Source organism: Wyeomyia smithii, chromosome 3 (assembly GCF_029784165.1).
Source record: "Wyeomyia smithii strain HCP4-BCI-WySm-NY-G18 chromosome 3, ASM2978416v1, whole genome shotgun sequence".
NCBI classification, from domain to species: domain Eukaryota; kingdom Metazoa; phylum Arthropoda; class Insecta; order Diptera; family Culicidae; genus Wyeomyia; species Wyeomyia smithii.
The window spans coordinates 104537743-104564578 of NC_073696.1; the positions used below are offsets into that span (position 1 = coordinate 104537743).

At 39.3% G+C, this 26836-nt stretch overlaps 1 protein-coding gene across 5 annotated transcripts in view; it reads left to right on the top strand.

The window, feature by feature from the left end:
- LOC129726435 (cGMP-dependent protein kinase, isozyme 2 forms cD4/T1/T3A/T3B) overlaps positions 1-26836 on the top strand; it is a 414395-nt gene that overhangs the window by 49591 nt on the left and 337968 nt on the right. For all 5 annotated transcript variants that reach the window (XM_055683124.1, XM_055683123.1, XM_055683125.1 and 2 more), the window contains one exon: positions 9954-10819. In XM_055683124.1, coding sequence (XP_055539099.1) covers positions 10005-10819 — 815 coding nt within the window. In that variant the 5' untranslated portion in view covers positions 9954-10004. The remainder of the gene's footprint in view (positions 1-9953; positions 10820-26836) is intronic.

Sequence of the window (26836 nt, forward strand, 5' to 3'; positions counted from 1 at the left end):
TCGGCTAAATAGGGATGTAGAAATCTAATGGAATTCTAAAAACGAAAAAAGGAAAATATATGTCCAATTTCAAATACTGACAGGTCGGTTAGTTTTCATTCGATTTCCTTCGTTCTTGTAACAATCGAGTGAAAAATCATCTATGCATCTTTCCAAATGCAGAACATTGTAATTGATTACTCGAACATGCTGTACAATTGAAAATTGTCAATTCTTGTTGCAACGCAGATTTCGCAGTTCCTATTCAGCGGGGAGTCTTTAAGAAACTCATCACGGATATATTTATCCATTATTTTCTCCATCAACTTGAGGAGTGATGAAGTCAGACTTATGGGTCTGAAGGTCTTAGGTAGGGTTTTATCTTTTCTTCCAACTTTGGGGATAAACACTACCTTCACCTTCAGCCAATTATCCGAAATATGGCCCAGGATAAAGCGGCCGAATTTTGAAGAAAGACGGGTGGTATGCCGTCTGGACCTGGAGACTTTATAGGGTCGAGTGAGCTTAGAACCCAACCTATTGAAGCCCTCGTGAACAGTCGGTGGGCCAGCAGGATGAACTAACGAGACGTCATATGTCTCGAGTTGTCCCGCCGCGACCCATAATTATTCAGTTCTTCAGTCTCTGTCGATCCGGGACAATGGGTGTTCATGAGAACCTCCAACGTTTTCTTGGTAGTGACAATGAGGCATACATCCTCTTTCCTTATTTGTCCTAAACCGTTAGTATGGTCTTTGGACATCGTCTTTTGAAGGCAGAGTTTGGATTCTTTCACAGAAACTAACGCTGGATTTCCGTTTAGCCTTACGTAGCTTGGCGTTGTACTTAGTGAGGGACGCTCTGTAGTCTAGAGAATGAAGGAAAAAAACACGATTTTGAGCTCTCGTACCACTGTGGTCGCTTTTTTTTGCAGGTTTCGTATTAGACTGATTTAAATATTGAAAAAAAAAAAACTGCCTTATTTCAGAATATATTTTTATTCAAAATTGTTAGTCAAGTGATTTTCCAGAACAATAAAAAAGCCTATGCTGAAAATTGTATTATCCATTTCCTTTAAAGTGTATATAGTTCCCGATTTTTAAATATTTCTCAGCAAATTTATATACTAACTTGGGTTCTATGACATGGTTTATGATTTTTAATTTTTCAAGAAGATTATTTACAAGAAGTGTTTTCTCCCAGGAAATTCCAGGAAAACAGGGCAAGCATTTTATTCGACCATTTTTAATCTGGCTGAAACGTTGCTCAGATGTTGTTATGGACTAAAGATGTCATTTTACGCTAATAGTTTTTTTGGATCACGACTAATTTTCAAAAATGGTTTGGTTATAAATTGCAACCGCACAGTTTACACCACACACACACACACACTGCCTCGTGGGAGTTAAATTTGTAACTTAGAATCCCATTCGTATGAGGATTTTTTTATAAATCTAAGTCACACCTTCTATTTTCGTTCATTTTTTCTGTTGTTACAAAATTACATACATTGCCCATTTTACTTAACTTGAAATGTAGCTATAAGACAATCAATATAATGAGGTCGTTAAGTAACTTTTAGCAGACCGGAGCTCTTCCGTAGAAAGTATTCGGCGGGGAAACACAAACAACAGAGCGCTTTGACTACACACAGCCCGTAGATATTACTATATTGCTATTCTTCGCGTGTGAAAAAATTCTTTCTCAGTTACAAAACTAACTCTTACGAGATAGTGTGTGTGGGTGATCGGGATGTGCTAGGAATGGGAAAACAACAGTAGAAGATGATATGATATGAAATAAAACACCATACCGGAGACATCGGAGATGAGGGAAGTTTGACGTAGAACTAGGTCTTTTATAAAGTTCGGCTAAATAGGGATGTAGAAATCTAATGGAATTCTAAAAACGAAAAAAGGAAAATATATGTCCAATTTCAAATACTGACAGGTCGGTTAGTTTTCATTCGATTTCCTTCGTTCTTGTAACAATCGAGTGAAAAATCATCTATGCATCTTTCCAAATGCAGAACATTGTAATTGATTACTCGAACATGCTGTACAATTGAAAATTGTCAATTCTTGTTGCAACGCAGATTTCGACCTCTGACTGGTCACTCAATGCTTGCTTTCTCTAGCACGGTCGACAGAATTATACACCTTTTGAACCGGGAATGTACTATTTGGGCTATATAAGAACCTGCTTCTGCCTAAACGAATCATATTACTAGTGAATGGCGACTAGGACGGTCCTAACTAAGCAGCACCAGGTAGCAGCACCTTCGGCAGCGGATAGCAGCAGCGGTAGGGCAGCTCCAGTTACAGAGGGTAGTGGTAGCAGCGTCACCGGTAGGTGCAGCAGTACTTCCGCTAATAAAAAGTTACCTTTGTGCGGTAGCGGCAGCATCAGTAAGTAGTAGGTACATCGGCCGGTACTTTCTTCCATGAAAAGCTCTCGAATTTTGACAATACACAAACGTTTTGGGGCGCTTGCAATGCACAGAGATACAATCAGCATCATATCCAATGTTAAATTAAGCAACAAACTGCCTCGCAGACTTCAGAGCATTCTAAGCTGCTTGACTGTCGGACATGATGCAAATGTTGGAATGCCCATATTTTCTGCGTAGGCATATAACAGAACATTCTAGAATCGCTTGGAGTTGAGCTTGGAAGACAGTTAGCCATTGGCTCATTGGAATTGATTGGTCTATTCCTGCTCCAGTTACCCTGCTCCCACTCGATTGTTCATTTTTGAACCATCTGTGTAGAAAATGGCTGATTCTGGGCGAGGACCTGAACCACCGCGTTCCCAGACATCACGCTTAGGTTCGAACATTTGAAATCGTTTTTCAACATTGTATCTTTTCTCCATCCATTCTCATAATTGATTACTACAGGATCGATACAAATAATTTTTAGAATATTTAGATGGTCACCTTCAAAAAGTTTTCAAAGATCTTTTGATCTTTAAAGCAATTTTTTCAACTTCTAATTCTATAAATTGATGTACCGGAAACAAAATGAGTAAAGCTTTCAATACCTTGGTGTACTTCTCATTGCACCCGTTATAGGAAGAGTGGCCTTCCACTGAAATTTTTCTTTATTTTGTGCACTTTTCTCTTCCGTTTTCAGGAATTTTTTTTCCAGGGGGGGGGGTGGCGAAAATCGTTAAAAATTTGTCCACGTGGTATGTGGATGGCGACGCGATCTTCTTTTGAACGACTCTTTAGCGCAAAACTATTTTTTTTTGCACTAAAGGCTAATACGGGGTACGGTTTCCGATTGAATACATTTTTTACTGGGATTTTAGAGTTGCCTTAATCTTCGTTGCACTAGTTTGGGCCGAATGCTGAAAAATATCAGGGAAATTAATGTTATACCGTCTGCCGGGGTGAGATTGAGCCACGGGGGTGAGATTGAGCCAAAACGGGAAATGTTTGTATGTTAAATTACTTGAGATTTCTAGAACCTAATGCCTCAAACTCAATACTGTTTGAAACATGACATATTTATTCACAACTTTAAATAGAATATAGATAATATTAGTGAACTGCTTTTACTTAAATAATGTTCCAAAGTACAGGCTAAAAAACACGCGCAAATAACGTTACCAAAAAATGTCCCATGCAAACCAACCCGATCAAGAAATTACATCAAGTTACTGCTCAGATGGTGGTTGGCGAATGGTTGGACACGTGTCACTTGAGATCCTATTGTGGTCATTCACCTCTGTCCAGCAACTCCTTTCCCAACCTCCACGTGGTGCCGACCGGGATACGAGTAACCTTAGCGGAGATCGGGTAACCAACCCCGGTGGAAACTTTGGTCGTATGCTGACTGGGAAGGGGGAACGTACGCGGCTGTTTCCCCATGTTAGGGGCGGCGTACAACAGCGTCTGATCCGGAGCGGGCGGCTGAAGCATGAAACGCGGTGTCTCGCCAGCTATATCAAAGACGGCAGCCCCGTCGCGAGACTAGGTATCGCAGCCCTAGTAAGGCAGCATACTGAATATTAAATACTACGAACAATCCAGTTATAAATACGGAACGGAATAATCGGCATGGTCCTAGGCGAACGAAAAAGGACAACGATTATTGGAAACTCGGTACTTGGAATGTAAGGACTCGACTCGAACCGGCACGCGCAAGTATCCTGGCTAGAGAGCTGCGGAAGGTGAATGTGGAGGTTGCAGCTATCCAAGAGGTGCGGTGGCCGAAATCGGGAGAACGCGAATTCCGAGCAGTAGATCCTATTGCGGACACTTCATTTAAGTACCACATCTACTATAGTGGCGGCGTGAAAGCAGAAAGAGGAGTCGGTTTCGTGCTAATTGGAAAACAGATGAAGCGTGTCATTAGATGGAGGCCGATCAGTGACCGTATATGCGTGTTGAGAATTAAGGGCAAGTTCTTCAATTACAGCCTAATAAATGTGTACGCACCGACCAACGAGAAACCCGATGACGAAAAGGAGGAGTTCTATGAGCTCCTGGAAAAAACATACAATGAGTGCCCAGGACACGATATAAAGATTGTCATCGGAGATGCAAATGCACAGGTCGGGCAGGAAGACTTCTTCCGCCCCGTAACTGGTAGGGAAAGCTTCCACTCTACGACGAACGACAATGGCCTGAGGCTTGTTAATTTCGCTGCAGCTAGGGGGATGGCTATCTGTAGCACTTATTTTGCACGCCGGAACATACGTAAGCACACCTGGATGCACCCGAATGGAGAGCTTTGTTCTCAAATTGACCACGTTCTGATTGATGGACGGCACCTTTCAGACGTTACAGACGTGAGGTCGTTCAGAGGACCGAACGTTGACTCGGATCACTATCTCGTAGTAGCCAAAATCCGCGCCAGGCTGTCCAACGTGCTGAAATCCAAGGCAACGAGGAGGACGCAGTTGAACATCCAGCGGCTATCAACTGAAGGAGTAGCTGCAGAGTACTCGCAGAAAGTTGATGAACGGATTGAGGAAAGAGCTGAAGGGAACCTGAATGAACAGTGGAGGCACATCCACAGTTCGATCAGCACTACAGCGCGAGAAGTGTTGGGTACAACTGCGGCAGCTGTACCCAATGAGTGGTTTGACACTGAGTGCCAGCGAGTGACGGAAGAGAAGAACCGCGCCAGGGGTCACATGTTGGCCACGGCTGTGACTCGTCAGAGCATTGGTAGATATCGAGATGCAAGAGCCGCTGGAAAGAGACTCCACCGCCGGAAGAAACGACAGCATTGAGAGCGTATACTTGCGGAGGCGGAAGGTTGCTTCTCCAGGCACGATGCGAGGGGCTTCTACAAGAAGGTCAACGGAATCAGGAATCGAAACGTGTCAGCCCCTGTCATGTGCAACGATAGCGAGGGGAACCTGATAACCGATAAAACAGAGGTGGCCAGGCGTTGGAAGGAACACTCCAGTGTGCTGTTGAACGGTGAGGGAAACAGTGGAGTCGAAAGGAGCAGGATGACTATTGAGAATGATGGTCAAGCTGTGGATCCACCATCCATGGACGAGGTGAAGAAGGCAGTGAAAGAGCTGAGAAACTGCAAGGCAGCTGGGAAGGACGGCATTCCCGCCGAACTCTTCAAAGTCGGGAGCGAACAGCTGTATCGTGCCAGAGGTTGGTGCTGCGGTGGTGCTAGATGGGGAAACATTTGAAGTAGTCGACGAATTTATTTACCTGGGAACATCAGTGACATGTGACAACGAGGTTAGCCGTGAGATAAAGAGGCAGATAGCAGCCGCAACCAGGGCCTTTTACGGATTACGTAACCAGCTAAGGTCCCGCAGTCTGCAAATCCGTACTAAACTTGCACTCTTTAAAACACTGATTCTTCCGGTGGCTCTCCACGGCCATGAATCATGGACGCTGAAAGAGGCTGATTGGCGAGCTCTTTGTGTTTTTGAGCGTAGGATTTTGCGTTCAATCCTTGGCGGCAAACTAGGAAATGGTGTTCGGCGCAGACGCATGAACCATGAAGTGTACCAGGCATACAAATCGGCGGATATAGTTAAGCGGATAAAACACGGCAGGCTTCAGTGGGCTGGGCATGTAGCGAGAATGCCGGATGAGCGTTAAGCGAAGGCTATTTTTAGCAGGAATCCCGATAGAGGTCGACGACTTCGAGGTAGACCCCGCACTCGTTGGATGTGTGCTGTCGACGAGGATGCACGCGAAATAGGTGTTAGGGGCGATTGGAGGATAGCAGCCCAAGACCGAGGGACATGGCGACGTATTCTGGATTCGGCATTTGATCGATAATCGGTCTGTCGCCTTTAAAGTAAAGTAAAGTAAAGTAAGTACTGCTCAGATGGTACGTTAGGATGTCGTCTCCAATGTGTTGAGGAAATATTATGCATTGAACCTGTGATGGCTCAGAAAAAAATGTTTTTCTAAACTGTACACTTCTCGAGCCCTTTTGGGGTGAGATTGTGCCAAGCTATAATGAACGGTACAGTGTGCGGAATTCACATTCACGACAAAACTATATCAGTATACACCAAAACACTTGCATTGTTTACATAGGGTTTGTTGTCTAGCTATGGTATTTTTTGAAATAATGACTAAATGCTTGAGAACAGTAAGTTAACAACTGTTAGATGAAAATTTAAAATGACTAAAATTACTTATGGAATGTAACAAAATTTTGTACATCTATTCTATATAAACTGATGACTTTTAAAGCAAGGAAGGAGGGTTGTGGTTACGTTTCCAGCAGTTTTGAGATCTCCAATGGAATATACAGTGGTCAATGACACATAATAATTGAAACGAAAAGTCTTCTCAGGCTTTATGTCCTAACGTTTTCCCTTTCTAAGCTACCTGGAGACGCCACTATGTGTTTAAAGACTGTCCATGAGCCACGTTCTCATAACTGGCTACTCAAGATATTGATTTGATTCAGTCATACATTTTTATATAATTCATATGAAACGTAATTTCTGGTCAACCCCCTACAGCCCCTTAATAGTCCATGTTGTTTATGGTCGTCTCTATTCTTACTGTTTTATCATGTTATTCATGTGAATTATTCGTAGATACACTACTGTTCATTAAACAGGTGTTAAATTCAAATTTTTGTTTTTGGCGCAATCTCACCCCATAGAAGGGGTGAGATTAGGCCAAAGTTCATTCAATTTTAGCAAAATTATAGTTTATTGTAACTTGACCATATTTGCGGCAGTCGTTAACTTAACATTTAAGTATGCATTGACGTGATTTGGATCAAACTCATGGCCTAAATGTGTGCATTACAAGCTAAGAAACAAAAACGTGTCCTTTTTTGGCACAATCTCACCCCGGCAGACGGTGTTCCAGGAAATTTCAGAGAAAATCAGGGAATTGGATTTAAAAAACATTTCGTCGCCCTGTATTTAGCTAAAATTTTTTCTACGTATAAATGGAATGGTAATACTGTTTGAAGGATCGACATTTAAGCCTTCCCTATCGCACCACGAGGAAGCAATGCTTAAGGCGATTTGTATTCTGTTAGCAAACAATTATGACTATATCATCAGTGAATCTATTTCAAAACCTTGATATAACGCCTCCTTGTGGGCATCCTTTTACTGCTTTTACATATTCGAACCACTGCGGTCATTATTTTAGTTTTTTTTTTGCATCGGTTCAAGATAGCACCATACCATACCATAATTGGTAATTGCCATGGTCTGCCTGCGAATTACCCCAATCTGGTATGATTTTTGGTATTAATTCCACTACCCTCTTGGGATTTTCTAACCATATTTCAAAAGGGCTTAAAATACCCTTGTTGAAAAACTGTCATCTACGATTGTACAGAGTTACACAGTTGCGTAGCGAATGTTCAGAGGTTTCAGTTTCACTGTCACAGAAGTGACATAGGGGAACGGCTCTTATATTCATCTCAGCACCTATATTCATCTTATCGCTCTTTTTCGTCCAGTTTACCGTCAAATTTTACTATTTTTCTGCAAAGTTAAACTTTCGACACCTCGACTTAATCGAGAGGTAAAATTAAAATTACTTTTACTTTGTTTAAATTATAAAATATGACGGTGAATTTTACAAATAAGAGCGATGAGATGACTATGAGTGTTGAGATGAATAAAGGAGCAGTTCCTCTATATCTGTTTGAGACCGCTGTAGTTTTTTTAAATGATATTTCACTGGACAGTACCCCGCAGGCTTGTAAATAGTCACTAGAGTGCCAATGAAAATCTATTTTTCGAATATCGTTCAGCGGTAGGGCTCAAAAGTACCGTCTTCTCGATTTTTTTTTTTTTGAACGAAAAAATACTGTCTACAACATTGCCGAAGACGTCACACTGATCAAACAAACCGCTGTAAAAATATTAGTTTCTACAAAATACTAATTGCACAAAATAACATCTTCAGCCCATATGTGTTTCAGCCAAATAAAAAACCCATAAAAAATATTGAAATTAGAACATTTTTTTTATGAAGTTGCTCGTTGGTCTGGTTCAGCAAGCCAGTCGTCGTAGGTTTGAATCCTGAGTATCATGATAAAATTTCCATAAGAAAGATATGTGTAGGCTTTCGCACAAACAAACTTTTGTGTGTAGGATTTTTCTCAGGTAGAGATTTCCGAATAATAAAAAAGTTAATAAAATTGTCGTTCATTCTGTACAAGTTTGAAAGATCAAATTTCAGAGAGAAAAAGTCCCCTCAGTTGGGATTGAAAAATCAATCAAGACAATCAAAATCTTATTTCAGTTAAAGACCCGAATGACAATTGTTAAAGGGTCTAAAATAAATAATAAATAAATTAAAACATTTCAGTTAAAATGCACGACAAATAGTAAAGAAATAGGTATCGGTTTCCGTTATACTCTACTACTTTCTAGTAGAGTATAACGGAAACCGATAACTATTTCTTTGATTTCTCAATCCCTCTGCTAAGACGCTCGGTATAGATTTTCTAAATTTGACAAAAAGTAAACAAAGACGCGAAGTGTGTAAAGTTACTTGAATATTCAAAAGGTACAGCATTATGAGAAACCATTCGCCAAAGAGAACGGCTTATGGTTTCCGTTTCAACTGACCCCACATCCGAATTTGTCCCAGGCGATCTTATTTATTTTCATTGGGTTATTATTTCAGCATCCCTTCTTCATAACTAAAGCAAAAAAAAAACAGGATCACTGAAATCGCGTGTGCAGTCAACTCACCAGTAGCTGCTACTGCACACCACCACACATTCTATATATAGATCCTTGCTCATCCGCGACCACGTCTCCGCTGAAAAGTAATTTGATTTTAATTGACCTCGATCTGCGGGCGGAATCTGTTTGTTCGCGTCCGGTTGTCTATATGTTTTCAGGAGCGCAATGACTGCGGAAGCGTGCCGACATGTAAACTAATAAAGATGGCACGTTTTCTCAGATTTTATCGATGGTGTATCATCCCAAATTCATTTCCTTCTATAATAGTTATAAAACTGGAAGGCGTAATTCGAGCGCGACGCAGTTTCTGCCGTGACATTAAATTATCCGTTTAAAATTGCTGCGAACAAATCTAAAAATGCGCTGGTAGGTATCAGCTGTCTCTTCAAACTACCAAAATGTTTATTGACACGATTCGCAAAGCTATGTTTTATGGATTATAAATAGCCAACCGCAACTATTGTAACCTTGATTATTGAATAACTAAACGAGTTCCATGTGTTTCTACCAGTTCTTGTAGAAATTCCTCAAAATGCATTCCGCCGTCTGCTAATCTGAAACTCTTAACTGGATACGTTCTTTGTTGATACTCAATCGCTTCTACAACGACGCCATCGTTGTGTACACCGCGCGCTTTGTAAACACATCCGAAGTGCTTCGGAAAATAATCGATGTTTCCGATTTTGAATCCAGCAAAAGTTCTGTTCTAGCTCCAGTGCACGTGCTTGTCGTGTGCCCCCGCTTTACTTCCTCGCAAACTTATTTGTTTTTTTTTTCCTTTCTCTCTTTCTATATACTTTCAGATAAATTTATTTTTATGACACCACGGGTTCGAACCAGGCAAAATAGTGTGGATGCGCGTGTGTTTTGACGGGCTGTGCTTCGCGTCACGGCGACCGGCGGCCGTTGAGCAGGAGACGCAGACGGTCTTGTGCGGCGCAACCGCACTCGATACTCAGCAGCTCACGCGTTTGCTGAAGTACGCGAACTTTGCCGCGCCGACGAACGGACTCGGTCTAGCGGTGTTCGGTTCCCAGCGCGCTCCAGCGCTGCAACCGTCGGTTTCGTCAGTCGTTTCTCACGGTTCCGCGGGGAAAGATCTGCTCGTGCCATCGAAAGCCGCCACCGCCACCGCGAAATCTACGACGATGAACGACGGAAACAACGGTAACAGTGACCCGGCCGCAGCTTCCTTTAGCCAGCAGCAACAACAGCAACCTCCTCCAATGCCAGCCGCCACCAACCAACAGAATGATTCCATCAACAATAATATCGAAACCGATGTTAGCAACATTAAGCAGATTGTTATGCTACAGGGAGACTTGCAGCAAAATCTGTTTATTAACGATCCTGTCTGCCTAGCTTTGACACCTCGGGAACAAGAGCTACTGAAAGTGATACAAGCGCGAGACATTCGGATCCAGGAGCTGGAGGATTGCCTCCAACACAAGCACGATGAGGTCGCGGAGCTTCGCAGTCATCTGGACAAGTTTCAAAGTGTATTCCGCACGAGTCAAGGTGGCACCGCGGTTTCGCACAGTGGCCGGAAGCTCGGCACGCACGGAGTCCAGCGGCAACGTGCGCAGGGTATTTCGGCCGAACCGCAGCGTGATATCTCGGTGCTGGAGCTGATGCATGTTGCGTTCCCGAAGTACGACAAGGAAGAAAGGTGAGTGATGAAGGGGTTTTACTATCATGATTTGTTTATCTCTCGCAAATGGGGTCGGCTGGTGTGATAATGGTACTAAACGTTGGTGGGAGGGCCGATGTCTGCTGTCATCATGATCATCACGCAACGTGATTTTGCTAAGAATGATGAACAATTGCGTAGCTGCTGTAGGATTATATTTAGTCTCGACTAATGACTACGTTTAGTGATTTGTACCTCCACCAGACAGCGTTTATACGAGACTGTTTTTCGTTTCCTCTGGTCATATGACACGAAAAGGAGGAATTTGATTCGACCTTGTTCGTTGTGTTTTTTGTTTGAAACTCCCACATAACTGGTTGGGATGGTTCAGTCAGTTTGTTGTACCTCGTGAAAGTTTCATCCCAAAATTTTGAAGCTAGAGTGTTATAGCTCATCAGCATACTTCAAGACGTCGAATGGGCATTTTTTACAAATTTGGATAACAATAAACAATTATTTATACGGGTTTTCGTTGTACTAATATATCTAGTATTGAAATAATTTGTAGAACAAATGTAACGGTAAGTTAGTTTTTTCCTCTGACTTTCTTCAGACAATTTTATTCATCGTTTGCTCTAGGGTAGAAATACCTTCGATGGACAACTGCCTTAAATGGACCACCCTGACCAAAAACTGTTTATTCTCTCGATATAGATTGGAGATTGCAAATGTTCCTTGCGAGTCTGGTGCAGATTAGCTGGATAAGATGTTTGGAAGTGTTCTGGAAATCCCTCGATTTTTTTCATCAATCGGGTTAATCTGGTCCACTTAAAGACGTGGTCTAACCGAAATAGTTTAATCCTATTTTCAATTTCATTCAAAATGAAACAAGCGAAAAAAATCTCTGCCGTCAGCATATTATGCTAGAATACCGAATTCAGCCAGATAGTACTGTTTGTTCCGTAAAAAAATCGCAGAGAAAGCTAAAAATAAAAAAAGAATAAAGGAAACAATAAGACATTTAGGCGGTGTTCAAGATACGACCGAAAAGAATTTCGTAGTCGCTTAGTTACAGAGTAGGGTAAATTAACCTTGAAAACTCGAGGGATTTTTAGAAAACTTTCATCGGGATCACGAGAAACATTTATAATTTCCAATTGTTGAGAGAAAATTTGTTAATCTGACGAGTAGTCCACTATAGGCAAGGGGTCCCCTATAGTTTAATTCAATTCAAGTGGGGAATCGTGGGGTTTGGATTTGTTCGTGGGCTCCTCACCTTAACGTTGAATTCCTTTTTATATTTGAGCAATTCTCGCTGAAACTAGGCCACTAGGTGCACAAGGTCTTTCGAATTTGATATAAATGCACATAGTTATTAGAAATAGAGAAAAAAGATAATGCCATTTTTGTTTGATCGAATTTGTTGACCCCTTGGTCACCAAGGGGTGAAACAGTTTTCAGAAAAGTTATTTTAGCAATTCTTGATGTGTATCTACTTGGTCTCAGTAGACAGGTTATTTTGTTTTTTGTACGTTGATTATTCTGAAACTCAGCTTGGAGAATAGGTTCAATTGATGGGTCAAAACTGATGCTCACCTAATTTCCTTCTTGCATCTTATAGAATTTTTTCTCAGCTTTCCAATGCTGGTCTCAGATCGAAAATTGGTAGTTGTGAACACGGTCAAAATTGCATTTTTCTGATAAAATCCAAGACGGCGGCCAAATTCAAGATGGCGGCCTGAATTCTGATCACTTCAAATGAAGGCCCTATCATTCCTCTTTACAGAAAGGTGCTACTTGTAGTAGGTTACATAAAGAATTTTAGAGATATAGCCCGAATAATACAACAAGAATTGCTAGAATTTCAACTTTTCTGAAAACTGTTCCACCCCTTGGTGACCAAGGGGTCAACAAATACGATCAAATAAAGTGGCATTACTATTTTTTCTCTACGTCTAATAACTATGTGCTTTTACATCAAATTTGAAAGACCTTGTGCATCTAGTGGCCTAGTTTCAGCGAGAATTGCTCATTTAAACTGATCGGAAAAATATATATCCTCTCTAGTGAAGTGTAGGGTAAGTTAACCTATAGTGGACCGCTTTGCTTCATTAATCTATAGTGGACCCCCAGCCAGTTTAACTCAATTTTTTTTAATATAAATCGGAACATTTAAATGTTTGTGATAAATATTATTGATTGGTTAAGATGTTTCCCGATGGAAGTTTGCTAAAAATCACTGGAGTTTTCGCACAAATTAAGTTAATCGGGCGGGTGGTCCACTATTGAAAAGTGGTCCACTATCGGTTAATTTACCCCAACGACGGTATTGGCACGAAGAGCGAGTTTTTGATATACCTAATCCCTCGTGACAAAATAAATCCCTTTTATATATAACAGGCCAGAGAAACGTTTGTCAAGTCTCTTCAGGGAATTTCAATTTTCGATGTTAGCAGGAGGTAGAGTAAATCAACGTAGAGGGGGGCGGCCCAGGCTCAGATCTAAGGGAGGCAAGGCCAGACATGCAACCACCACTCGAAGGCATAACAGATCGAAAGACCTTTTTTTTCTCGCCGCCTTCTCGGAGCGTCAAGTCATTTCACAATTCATGATTTCTTACCTCTAAATGTTCTAAGGAAATAGTGCCCCACAAAAATAACTGCCCAAGGCTCCCCAACACCCCAATCTGGTCATGAGTGGGCCATTTTCCTATAGTGGACCACTCGTCAGATTAACTCAATTTCTCTTAACATAAATCGAAATTTTAATAAATGATTCTTATGAGGCTGATGCAAATTGGCTAAATAATGTTTGCGGTAATAAAAATGGTTTTTTTTTCAGATGGTCATGAAAAAAAAAACTAAGACAGATAATTGAGTTGGATAAATTTCCCATGGAAGGTAATCATGTTAGCTTCTTCGCAAAAAAATATTACGCCCTTGCGTGCAGCCTTCCGGCAGTTAACCGGAACATTCGCCATGTTGGACGAAAACATGCGTGTAGGCATGTTTTTAAGCTCTTTCTTCGTTTCCCCTTTGTTTTACCTTTGTTGTACTAAACAAATGTTATAAAATCGGTCGAAAAACGCAAAATAGATCCATGATCCGGAGGGCCGAATCGTGTATACCATTCGACTCAGCTCGACGAACTGAGCAATGTCTGTTCGTGTGTATGTGTGTATGTGTGTGTATGTATGTTGTCTGTATGTATGTGCTGCAAAATACTAACGCACCATTCTTACAGAACGCAATATCTGATTTTAATGATCTTATACGCAAACGAAAGCTACTGTGCTCCCCCAGAATGCTACTGAGTGGATTTTTGATTAGTGGCTTAGATTTAAAAATATTGATCAAAGAGTATTTTGTATATGAGACATTTAACTTTTAAGGCAAAATTAATGACACGGAGAGCCATGTGTTGTATACCAATTTACTCAGATCGACGAATTGAACAATTTATGTATGTGTGCCTATACGTATGTATGTGTGCCTATACGTATGTATGTGTGAATATGTTGCTTATATGTATAGTATATCGGAATCGACCAAAAAAGGAAAATAACCAAAAAAATACTCTTTTTACAGAACGCTTATTCCAATTTTGATGTTCGCATGCTCAAATGAAAGCCCAAGAGCTCTTTGAAAATGATACTGAGTGCGATCTTTTATTGGTTGCTTGAACTGTAGAGTTTTGACAATAGTATATTTTAGACATAGGATATTTTAAATACTTTCTGGATATTTTTTCTCTCTCACTGCTCTTTCTTCTTCCCTATCCCTCTTTTTTTCGTATCACTATTTATTTCTCAAAAGAAATAAACAATCATCGACAACTTTTCATAATCTTTACACTCTTCGTAGTGTGACTTAACTTAACTTAACTTAACTTAATAATTTGAACCAGATTTTAGAAGAAACTGCAATGCTTACTTAGCGTAGCGTAGCGTAGCGTAAGCACGGTATATTTCGTAGATTGCAGACTGATGACTAACGCTTCCACTCGGATTGTATGAGGTACAATGTTTGGGAGTAACATTTAAACCAATCTGAGTTGAAGTAGGCCCGATAGTCATCATTGCTGGCCACGCCCATCTTTACCGTAGCTTGGGGATATTAGAAAGGATATTGATGATGTAATACTTGCTTAATGAGAGGCCACTGACTCAGTGACAGTCTCGTAAGTACTACGGAGTTGGATTAAGGGGTTTAGGTTATTGACGCAAAAACTATCTATCAAAATTGAAAAACTGGCAAAATTTCATGCGTCCAAAGCCCTTAATAAGTATATAAAAATGCAAACATGCACTTGAGCCAAATTTTTTTTCTAAATTCGATCTCAAACCGCCAAACTTATTATAGTACAGTTGTCGTGTATACATGTCACGCTGCTACAACGATTATTTATAATTATAAAAACTATTCAGCTGCAACATTTAAACTATTCAGCTGCAACATTTTTTAGAAGAAACTGCAAGCTTACTTAGCTCCTTTTCTCGATTCCGAAGCTTCCGTCCTCACTTCTTATAAAATATATACTAAATTGTACGTTTAACCTAGATTTGCGAAGAGTAAGAAACATTTACAGCTTTCGGAAGCCAAACATTGTAGTAAAATCTGATCCCACAGTGTGCAAATGTAAAACATTAGCGATGCAGGAATTTTGAAAAGCTTTACCAAAGATGTATAGACCTATTAACGTACGAATGTGTTAGTGCCACCTGTTAAGAAAAACACTAATAAATCGCTGTTTTGTTTGCAATGCTACGTTTTGAACAGCTGGAAAAATTTTCAGTTGAACACTCATTTTATGTTTTATATTTGTGACCAGGAATCTAAAGTAGCTGGTGAACGTAATCGGCAAAATAAGGAAAAAGTGTTGAAGCAACTCTACATGGCTATTCACGTTTACTAGTGTGCGCAGGTGGAAAGTCACTTATCTCTATGAATGATACAATATGCTCATGTAAGATATAAATATTGCTTTCTAATTTAAGACTAAGTGCAAAAATCTAATTTAAGACAAATCGAAGCTTGATTTAAAAAGTCTTTATTTCTGATTTTTTTAATACAGCCTAGACCTTCGAAAAGAATAATGTTTGTAGAAGTCAATTTGTCAATTCGTGAAAAAAACTTGATGCTAATTCATAAATCTTGGTCCTGCCATTTCTGAAAATAAAGCGAAAGAGTTGAACCGCATTAAACTAACATACATGTTTGCTATTCTAGTGTGAAATCATCATTGTTATATATTATTGTTTCCCCACGTTCGATTATTTCAAAAAAAAAATTAATTGCTTTTAGCCAGCATTTAAAAATTGGTTTGTGATCGAAAAAATAAGACTCATGTACTCCAGTGATAGCATTCTTATTATTAGCGAAAACCACGTCAAGCTTTAATTCAATGATCGTCTTTGGTTAACTCTCTGAAAACTATCTTTTAAATTCATTTCATTTATTATTGAAATTGGACTTACGTTGGTATACGATTTGTAAGTGACTGACCTTATATGTATAAATAATAGTTAGTATAATAAAGGTTTCTGCACCACTAGGTGGATTAATTCAGGTTTTATTTATTGATTCTTCCTCCGTTTTTGCGACAAAATTGTTGGAATAAATCTTGCGCTTCAAGTTTGCTCAGGAATTCTCGATGGGACGCAGCTGGGGACGTTGGGCGGATTCGCCGACTTCGGTACCACATCGATATTCAGCCGCTCCTTCTCCTCTAATGATCGCTTCGAGTAGTGGGCCGTCACCAAATCTGGCCAGAACACCGTTTCTTCGCACTTATAGTATTTCTTGATAAACGACGCAACTTCTGGCACGCACTTCGCACTATAAATTTCCCCGTTCACGGCCAGCACGGAGCGAAAGAAGAGCGGCTTTGACATCCCCTTCTCGTTGATTGTCAACCACAGCTGCACCTTCTTGGGGAACTTGCTGTGTAAAATAAATTTCTCCTCGGAGCTCACTTCCTTCGTGGGAGAAATGAAATACGAAGTACTCTGCCAGTCGTTGCCATCCAGGGCGAGAGATAGGTCTCGTCGTCCATCACCACTGCCACGTCACGATTCGCCGGGAAAATCGACTTGACCATCTTATTCAATCGCTGTCGCTGCGTCATTGCCTGCAGCTCAGAGACCAGTGGACGGGACTTCCGCTTCCTGACATGTATGTCCATGTTCTTCAAATACTTTTTCACTGTTTTACCGCATGCACCAACCTCCCGGCCAAGTTCTTCAGCATCCTTTGAAGCTTCTTGTCGCTCAAGGCCATTGGTCTTTCGGAACAGGGCTTTCTTTCGATGCTCTTATTGTTGTCCAATAGTGTCAAGATGTTGTAGATGCCGGAACGGGTATATCCGGTGTCCACGAAGTACCGCACGATGTCCGTTTTTGACGCGGCGGGGTACCGTTGTTTGAACGCGCACACTTCTGAACGGAGTAGCTTCACTTTTTTCACCATCACAGTTAGAGTTTGACTGATAGAGCTGTCAATTTTTTTTTGCTAACTCATGGGTTACTATGATTGATGATGCATGAGTAGTTTCGTCAGTGCGATTAAAGGTAAACTCATGAAAAATCGGCAATTTTTGTCCATTTTTTTACCGCAAACGTTAAGTTGTTTTTCGATGAAAGTCTTATGAAAAATCCCTCGAGTTTTCGCATAAATTAAGTTATTCTGACGAGTGGTCCACTATAGGGAAGGTTCACTATAGTTCACTATAGGTTAATTAACCCTATCTTGAGAGTATGGAGTGCAGAAAATACCTGTGGAAAAGCACAGGATCAATAATCGCAGTGAAAAGTTTATTTGAACGATATTGTAATTAATGAATTGAAATTTCAACTCATGTTTAAAGTAGGGTAAATTAACCTATAGTAGACTCCTGTCCTATAGTGGACCACGTGTCAGATTAACCTAATTTTTCTTAACATAAATCGAAGTTTATAAATATTTCTCGTGGTTCTGATGCAGAGGCTGGATAAAATGTTTCCTGATGTAGGTGTTCTGAAAATCCCTCGAGCTTTCGCATAAATTATGATAATCTGGTGGGTGGTCCACAATTGGAAAGGGGTCCACTATAGGTTAATTCACTCTTATATTAAGCGATTTCATACCAGAAGACTTGACGAAATGATAAAAAATATGTTTGCTCCTTTGATATAAATTGAATTAAAGAGTAATATGCTTATCAACAACAGGAGCAATGGCCAGTGCACCATCCAAAGCCTTAGAAGCTCTTTTATATCTTCTACCCTTACATCAGTATGTACAACTTGAAGCCGAAAAAGGTGCTGTTAGGCTAAAACGTGTTAAAACTTTTCAAGAAGGGGATATAAAGGGACATCTACGAATCCTCAAAGATTTCCAATTAAACACGTTAATAACCATGAATGTGGACTGGATGGACGCTGGAACTAACTTCAATGTACCTTTCAAAGTGATTGGAACCAATCGCAGTGAATGGGAAGAAGGAGGTCCCAAAGTTCGTCCTGGATCAGTCATATTTTATACAGATGGCTCTAAAATGGGCGAGTCTACAGGCGCTGGGGTCACTGGACCAGGAATCAATGTATCAATTCCAATGGGGCAGTGGCCCACAGTTTTTCAAGCGGAAATAAATGCTATTCTAACATAATAAGCTTTGTGTTAGAATAAAAAGTGCATCTGAAATATTCACTATGAATATAGGAAACGGATGTCAAAAATTAGTAGCTGTGCTTTGGTTAGTTGCCGAAGGAATTTCGTATAATATGAAACATTTTAGAAATGCCTCAATATTTGCCTTCAAGAGTATTCTTAGGAAACAAAGGTGGAATCAAAGAAGTTTTTATAAAAGAGTGCCTGGAAAGTATGCTTTTATATTTTAGTTTCTAGGAAATATTTGTGAAAACTGTAATTTATGTAATAAAAATTTAATTTTCTAAACAAAAAAAAATGCAGTTAAAAAAAACATGCACAAGTATTTGCTTGGCTAGGAAATATAGGTATGCCAACATGTGCATTTGCTCAGAGTCAAGCAGCTCTCAATGCTTTAAAAGCATACACATGTCAGTCGAAGTTGGTATGGGATTGTATTCAATTCCTACGACAACTAACTGTAACAAACGTTGTCAATCTATACTGGGTGCCTGGTCACTGTGGTATAGAAGGAAATGAATAAGCCGATCTGTTAGCAAGAATTGGTTCTTCAACTGCTTTCGTCGGGCCGGAGCCATTCTGTGGGGTATCTTCATCCTGTTTGAAATCTGAGCTAAGAGGCAAGGAATCAATGATGATTGATGCCAACTGGAAGGCTTACTCCAAAGCAAGGCAATCTAAACTATTCATTACACCATGTAAAAGAATCACACGGAACCTACTCAGTATGAATAAAGCTGATCTGAGTACGTTAGCTGGCCTACTTACTGGGCACTGTCCGAGTAAGTATCACCTTAAAAAATTAGGTAAACTGACAGATGACTTATGTCGTTTCTGTAATTCTGAAGTAGAAACCTCGGAACACTTACTGTGCCAATGCAGCGCATTAATTTAGCAAAGACTACGTATAATTGGAAAAGGTATCCTCACGCCTAACGAGATATGGTCTGCTGAACTAATGAAGGTAAGGAACTTCATCGAAGAAGTCATACCTTCTTGGGGTGAAATGCAATGTCTGGGTGCGACTATCACTGATACCCATAGTGATGGAACGAACTGACAGTGCATAAAAATTAACGCGGAGAATACCTCAATATATCTAACTAATGGTAGCAGTGGTCATAGGCTCCTACAGGAAAAAAAAGAATAAAACTACATTGTATGGACCACTTCCTCTAGTGGACCACCCTAATGAGAACCTGTTTATTTTCTGATATAAATTAGAATTCACAAATTGTTCATGTGATTATGATACAGATTAGCTGGATAAGACATTTCCCGATGGAAGTTTTCTTGGAATCTTATTAGTTTTCGCATAAATTGAATCAATCTGACAAGTGGTCCACTAAAGGACGTGGTCCATCCGAAGTAGTTTTATTTTTTACCAAAATAAATTATGATAAAACACTAGCTTTTATACACAAACAAATGTTATTGTTTTAAATTTTTTTTTATTGGGATTTTTCATTGATGGTTGGTTTAAAAAAATAATATTTTTAACATTTTCCAAAACATTTGTATTCTTATAACTTTAAAACATACAAACGTTTAGCAAATTAGAAAACAAACACTAAATTTTATAATATTACAATTTTACTGGCCGCCAAAAGTGAAAAAAATGTTTTCCTAAACCTGAAAATAGTTGCCCTAGAAAGATTACAGCTTTTTAACAATTCCTGTAAAATTTGGTGCTTTAAGGGGTTATATACTTTTTTGCTCGAGAAAAAAGAGCAAAGTTTGGATTTTTTCAATCGTGTAGCACCACTTTTATTGCATAAATGTAGTAACTTTTTGAAGGTTGTAATTATCACCAACAACAAAACACGTTTGCCCAAAAGAAATACAAATTATTTGTGGAGTAATGGCCGTTCCCCCGAAACGCTGTTTTTGTGCTGTTTATTAGCGCTAGAACGGTTTTTTCTAGCATGAGAGCCTCATGTGAGACCTCTGTTCGGTTTCATATCCGATCGAATACTTTTTTCACTGGGATTTCAGAGTTGCGTCATTTTTGTTGCACTTTTTTTGTGCTGAATGCTGAAAAATATCAAGGAAGTTAATGTTATATTTCAGGGAATATTAGGGAAAATCAGGGAATCAGCGAAAAAAATTTTGCTGCTTTGAGATGTTTCCCGGTGGAAGTTTTCTGAAAATCCTTCGAATTTTGGCAAATATTAAGGAATATGACGAGTGGTCCACATTACGTTAATTTACCTTGAATACGCAAAGCAAACAATAGCGTTTATAAATATCATGGATCCTAGGAAAACTTGAAAAAACAGGGTATATTATGGAACTCACTTTTTGATCAATCAAATAAGGGTATATAAAAAAACTGAGAAACAATCAGGAATAAATTTTTACCCGCGAATTTCGTGGAACGACTCTTAAGCGCTAAAACGAATTTATTTTTTTCAGTATAAAAAGTTACTACGTGACCTCTACTGTTTGGTTTCATATCCAATCGAATGCCTTTTTCATTGGAATGTCAGAGTTGCGTTCATTTACGTTGGACTTTTGACGTAGGACTACGTCTATCTGGAATTTGAGGCCCTAAATGAAAATGTAGCAATGATACCAGGAAAAAGTGGTCGGGATTTGAGCGCTTACATTTCAATTATTTCTTATCAGATTCACGAGTTTTTGACATCAATCGATCAAACATTTTTGAAACGGTTGAGTTCTTGTAACAAAAACAAACGATTGATTGAGATACATTATTGAAATATATTAAGAACACACCCAACACAAACGGGGAAGATTTTGATACTTTTGAGTAACATTTTATTACTTTATGTGTCTTATGACCACGCATTAGACACAAAAAGTAATAAACAAAAAGTAACAACATATATGACGGCTACACGCTTATATGTGTTTTTGTAGGAGAACATACAACCAAGAACCGCAAGGTTTGTGTTATCGAGACTTCACTCGCTGCATTTGTATTGATGCAACGATTATTTCTGTCCCCTTTATTCACACAAATGCAGAAACTCGCTGGCCTTAAATGTCTAATTAGAAACACCACTGTTTCGTTCACCAGTGTTTACTTGAAATGGAAATATGTAATACAGTGTAATCAGAGTTGCCGGAGTTGCGAATGTTTTTCTAGATGGGCACAAGTTTTGTATCTCCAAACCGGGTAGAATGAGTTTCGTGAAGCGACGAGTGTGTGTTTTCAACTTAGTCGCATCCTTTTGCAAGAAAGCAAATGTTTGTGTTTTTCGCTAACGCAGTTCACAGATTGTGATGTGATTTCAAGACGCATATGAAGTCTTTGAAATCATCTACGTTTGCATACTGTATGACGGGGAAAAATGATGCTTAGCAGCTCTTGATACTTTTTTTCTCTTCTCCGTATGCGTACAACGAACACAGTAATACATGCACACCGGGTGAATTAGAAATAGAAGAAACTAGTAACATTTGCAACATATGCGACAGTATGTGTTGTTTCTTAACTGGAGAGGGAAGGGGAGCCTTTTTCGACGAGTGAAAATTTTGCATGTGGTTAAAATGACCATTATTAAATAGTCGTTCTTTCGTATCATGTGCGAAATATATTACAGTATGTGTTGTTACTTGACTTGAGTAGACCTTTACTGCCTATAATCGCATACCAGTCCCATATGGATTTTCATCGTTTTTGAGTTAAATATCAGATTCCATCTATTTCTTGCTGCACTATCGAGTAAGGAAACAAAAAAGTATGGTTTATTTGAAAAAGTTAGAAAAAAATGTGAGGTCAAATTGTCCCATCTTAAAAATAATCGCATAGCAGTCCCATCAAATGTTTTTCTTGAGTATGGCCAGATTTTTTACTTCAATCTATATAATAAATACTTGGTGCTGTTTTTCAAGCTTTTTACTGTTAAAAGCTCATCAAATAATCAATGAATCCAAGGTTATTTCAAGTAAATTCCATACTAAAATTAATTATAAGTAGACAATGAAACTGCAGCTTTTTCTGAAAGTTCGATCCCGAAAGGTTATTGGTTTTGTCAATCAGAGGGATAATAGCCTCAAGCAATGCTGCTTTCTGTAAGGGGTAATTTCCTGTGAATGATCTGCTCACTTCAATGGATCATCCAAGTTGAATTTGTCAGAACTCAGAAGAAATCGTTTTTAGTTGCTTAGCTAAAAACAGCTTGTACCTTTTTTCATCGCCGTCGTCTTCCGTTAAGTCACGGTTGTAATAAAATTGGAAACTTCTGTTTCTCAACACCACTTTTCCAATATGCTAAATGCACGGGCTAATGCGGAATAATTTTATTCAGCACGTATTGCGAAACACTGAAGACGTAGGAAAGAAATTATTCAGTAGCATATCCAAGACTTCAATCTAATATTTTGCTTTTCAAAAACGACCTTAAAGTCGGGGTAAGTAATGGGTGGACGTCTCCGCCATTCTCCATGCAGCATATTCAGAAGCTGTCTGCGGCCAAAAACGTCTGCCCATATTCAAAATACTTGAGAAAAATATGACTACTCCTACACCGAGCGGTTGAAAGTGAGACTAGTATGCGATTATTTTGGTACTCGATGGCCTAAATAATCGCATATCAGTCTCTTCCTTATTTTACATTGTAATTTTCACGAAAAAGGCAGTTCTTTAATGAAGAAGTTATGATTGAGGTCTATTTCATTACATTATAACGAAAAAATTAGAACAACCCACCTCAAACAGGTGAAATAAGCAGAACAAGAAAAATATCTTTAAGCGCTGTTTTCTCAACTCTATGATTTTCCAGATGGGACTGATATGCGATTATAGGCAGTTTATTGCTCTTTGAGTTATAGATTTGTTACCTTAAGGGCAATTCTACGTTATTTCTTTTGAAGTAATAAGGAAACCTTTTGCGTGCATGGATTTTTAAAATTATATAAACTCTAGGTTCTGCTCGTACCGTTCATCTCGTGCTTGGTAATTGCAAACGTAATGTAAATAGTAGAAAATAATACCAAAAATGACACGAGAACTAAAATCACCGGTAAATGGCAATCAGATGTGACGACAAATTGAACAAACTTGCCTTTTTTCTACCACTCGCCAAAATGCCGCTGATAGTAAAAAACAACGCAGTCCTGCATCTTGTGGTCGTATCTTGTATATCACCCTCCTACTATTTTGTGCTGAATGCTCAAAAATATCAGGGAAATTATTTATATATTTCAAAAGAAATTTGCGAATTTAATTTTTAAAACTTTTTCGCCACACTGAAATATACATATACTGCATTTTGTTGTTCCAAATAAAAGTGTACAAATATAACTCAAGAAAAATATTCTCTGGACCCTGAAAGACTTACCAAACGAGTTTTCTATTGTCCTAATTGTTATAATTTATTAAAATCCATCTGACAGGGTACTTGTCTTGATGGACTACTTAATGTTAACTCAAGGAACTATCACGAGCAGGCTATCTATCACTAAGTCTAATCTTCAAAAGCTGCACCAGTAATATTCAAATTGAAAGTATCTGTAACCAGGGCTGTCATTCGCACATTCATTGCGCTCAGTGTGTGAATTTTATGTCAAGGCACAACGAGAACGGTACCTACACATTTTGACAACCAACAGGCACAAAGTGAAAGAGCGAAAACGAAATGACTATGAAAGATAACACCAAGTGAGACATATTTCAAGAGAGGGAGAACGGAACAACACTTTGTGCTGCTTTTTGTGAGCTTCAGTTTGAGCAGTTTGCGTTGCGGGTAGAAAAAATAGCAGAGAAAAGGAACCAAGAAACGACGTGTTTCTTAGGACATATAACGCACGTCCAGACATGTTTCTGTCCCGGTATTCATATACAATCGCTACATGCATTCACTACTGATACCGTTCATTAGGGTGGTAATGACTTGTATGGAAAAAAAATAGTAGTTCATCGCATTTAGAAGTTCGTTCAGTTGAAAAGTGAAACTTTAACTGATCGATTTTTTCATTTTTTGTTTTTGGATAACACCAGATCTCGATGTTTCATGCATTTTTAAGACATGTGGTATCAGAATTTTATTATTACGCGGATTTTTTACGAGGTTTTTTTACGTGGATTTTTGAATTAACGCGGTTTTTTTTTTACGCGGATTTTTTAATTACCGCGTTTTTTTTTCTACGCGGATTTTTGAATTAACGCGGTTTTTTTACGCGATACCGCGCTAATTAAAAAAAAAATCGCGAATTTGCGAATAAACGTAGGTTTGGAACCAGAATATATTGCGGCTATCTCCGGGAAGAAACTATTTTTAGTTTTGAAACAAAACCCACTGCGCAGCACTGAAAATTAGCTCCTAAATTATTTCAGTAGGAGACAAATGAAGTGCAAAAAAAAAATTAATACTATAATCGTTCGTTTGTCGAATCCGAAAATCATTGCCCCAAGCAACACACAAAGTAAGACACAATGTGTGGTGTCGCACATTTTGGCAAATGCACAAAGCGTACTCAGTCATATTTTTTCGGTGCGAAAGAAATACAAAAGAGCGAATAGGGAGAAGAGAACACAAACGAAATATCGGGAGTGGCACGCACAAATTTGTGTGGTTCTGTCCGCACTGAGGTGAATTCCAGCCCTGTCTGTAACTGTATGAAAACTGGCCGACATAAAGCGTATTGGGTCGAATCGGCCATATTTTACCCTGCGTAGGGGCAGGTTCAGTAGCGATGTGAATCTGAGAGATCCACCATTGGCTGAAAATCCGCTGAAGTCTGCAACATTTTCCATAGCTTCACGCGTAACTTTATGGCAACCATAACATTAATAGTAGCAGTCCAAGATTGCTGCCCTGTGGGACTCCAGGAATATTTGTGAGCTGCGCAGAAAACTGAACTCCTATTTTCCAACAGAGTGTAAGAGCCGAAGAAACTTCAGGTTGCTCGAGTTTAGCTAAAAGTATTTAGTGGTCTACTCGTTTGAATGCCTGCCTTCAGATCAGTAAACTGCATTTATTTGGGCACCGTTACTCATGTTTCGTAAGCAAGTCGACGAGAATTCGCCCGGGAAACATATTGGAAAATTTCCAACTAGAGACATTTTTAATTTGATTGAAACTCTTGTTTGATTGAGAACAGTGTTTTGACGTAGGATTACGTCTCTCCATAAGGGTTAAGATTTTGAGATTTCCAGCTTCGTAAACGCAGAAGCGAGAATGACGGAACTAGAAGAAGTTGTATAGTTGTATGCGCTTCTCTCGGAAGGTATTTAAGAACTGCTGCTGGTGCTTCTGCGTCAGAAAGCAGATTATAAATGAACGCGCGCCGCATGTCTGTACTGCTTTCATATATAAAAAGTAACTTCCCCCATCAACATTGCAAGTGAGAAAAGAAAAAGTTAGCGTCAGTTTCCAATTGCTATGTTGGTTGAGGAACATAGTCTCAGGATCATTTTCATGCATAAAAACAGTACATACATGCGGTGCGCGTTCATTTCCAATTTAGCTCCTGAAGCAGAAGCAGAGGATGGAAAGGAAGAAAGCAACAGCAGATGCGGAAGTTGAAAGCAGACAGCAGGGGCGTTACAAAACAGCTCGCACATGGACCGAGGTGCAGATGGTTAAAGCAGATGGCGGAAGAAGCGAGAGGCAGCTGGATCGGATTGTACCTGATTTGTTTTGGGTTTATTTCTTGTGCAGCAGGAGACATTTTCCGACTGCAGAATAGACAAAGTAAATGATAGCTGCTGTGAGCGCAACTACTAACCGAAACAGAATTCGGTTTTTGTCTAATGATTGGGGCTAATTGCTCCAATGCAAATACTGTCCTTATCAGGACAGACATATCTACAATTGAATAGTTAATAATTTCTCTCTTTATAAATACATATAAAAGTGGAAAAGGGTTGGTGAATTAGCGTTGTAAATTTCCTTCTTCATTTTAATTTTTGGGAAAAAAATTAATTCAAACTTTGCGCCAATTTTCGACTGAAGTCGGAAAATGTTTCTTGTTATTCAAAATGAGCACGCAGCGGGTTTGCATTAAGTTCAAAGCGAATGAGACGGATAGTAGACTGGTGAATATACAATTTAATTTTTTAATGTCGAAGTACATGCGTTTAGAGTACGTTCGTGACTGCCGAAAGCGTCGTCGGGAGCGAGCCAGGAATTATTGCACCTGTTGGAAAAAGAATTTTTTATTCATGTTTCATAGAAGCTTACGTAGTGTAAATTAACTATTATATGGTACGCCAGCAGTTCTCAACTATTTTTTTTGTCGTCAATTGTACCTCCCATGTATTTCTGTTGATTCGCGATTCGGCACGCGTGGGTATCTTTGTCGCGAAACTGCGAAAAGTAAAGGTAAAAATCGCATTAAGGATGTTACGATACTCATTTTTGATGTTGTGACGAGTACCCTCAGGAGGCTTTCGCGTACCCCCAGGTTCAGAACCACCACTATGCTACGGGATTAACAT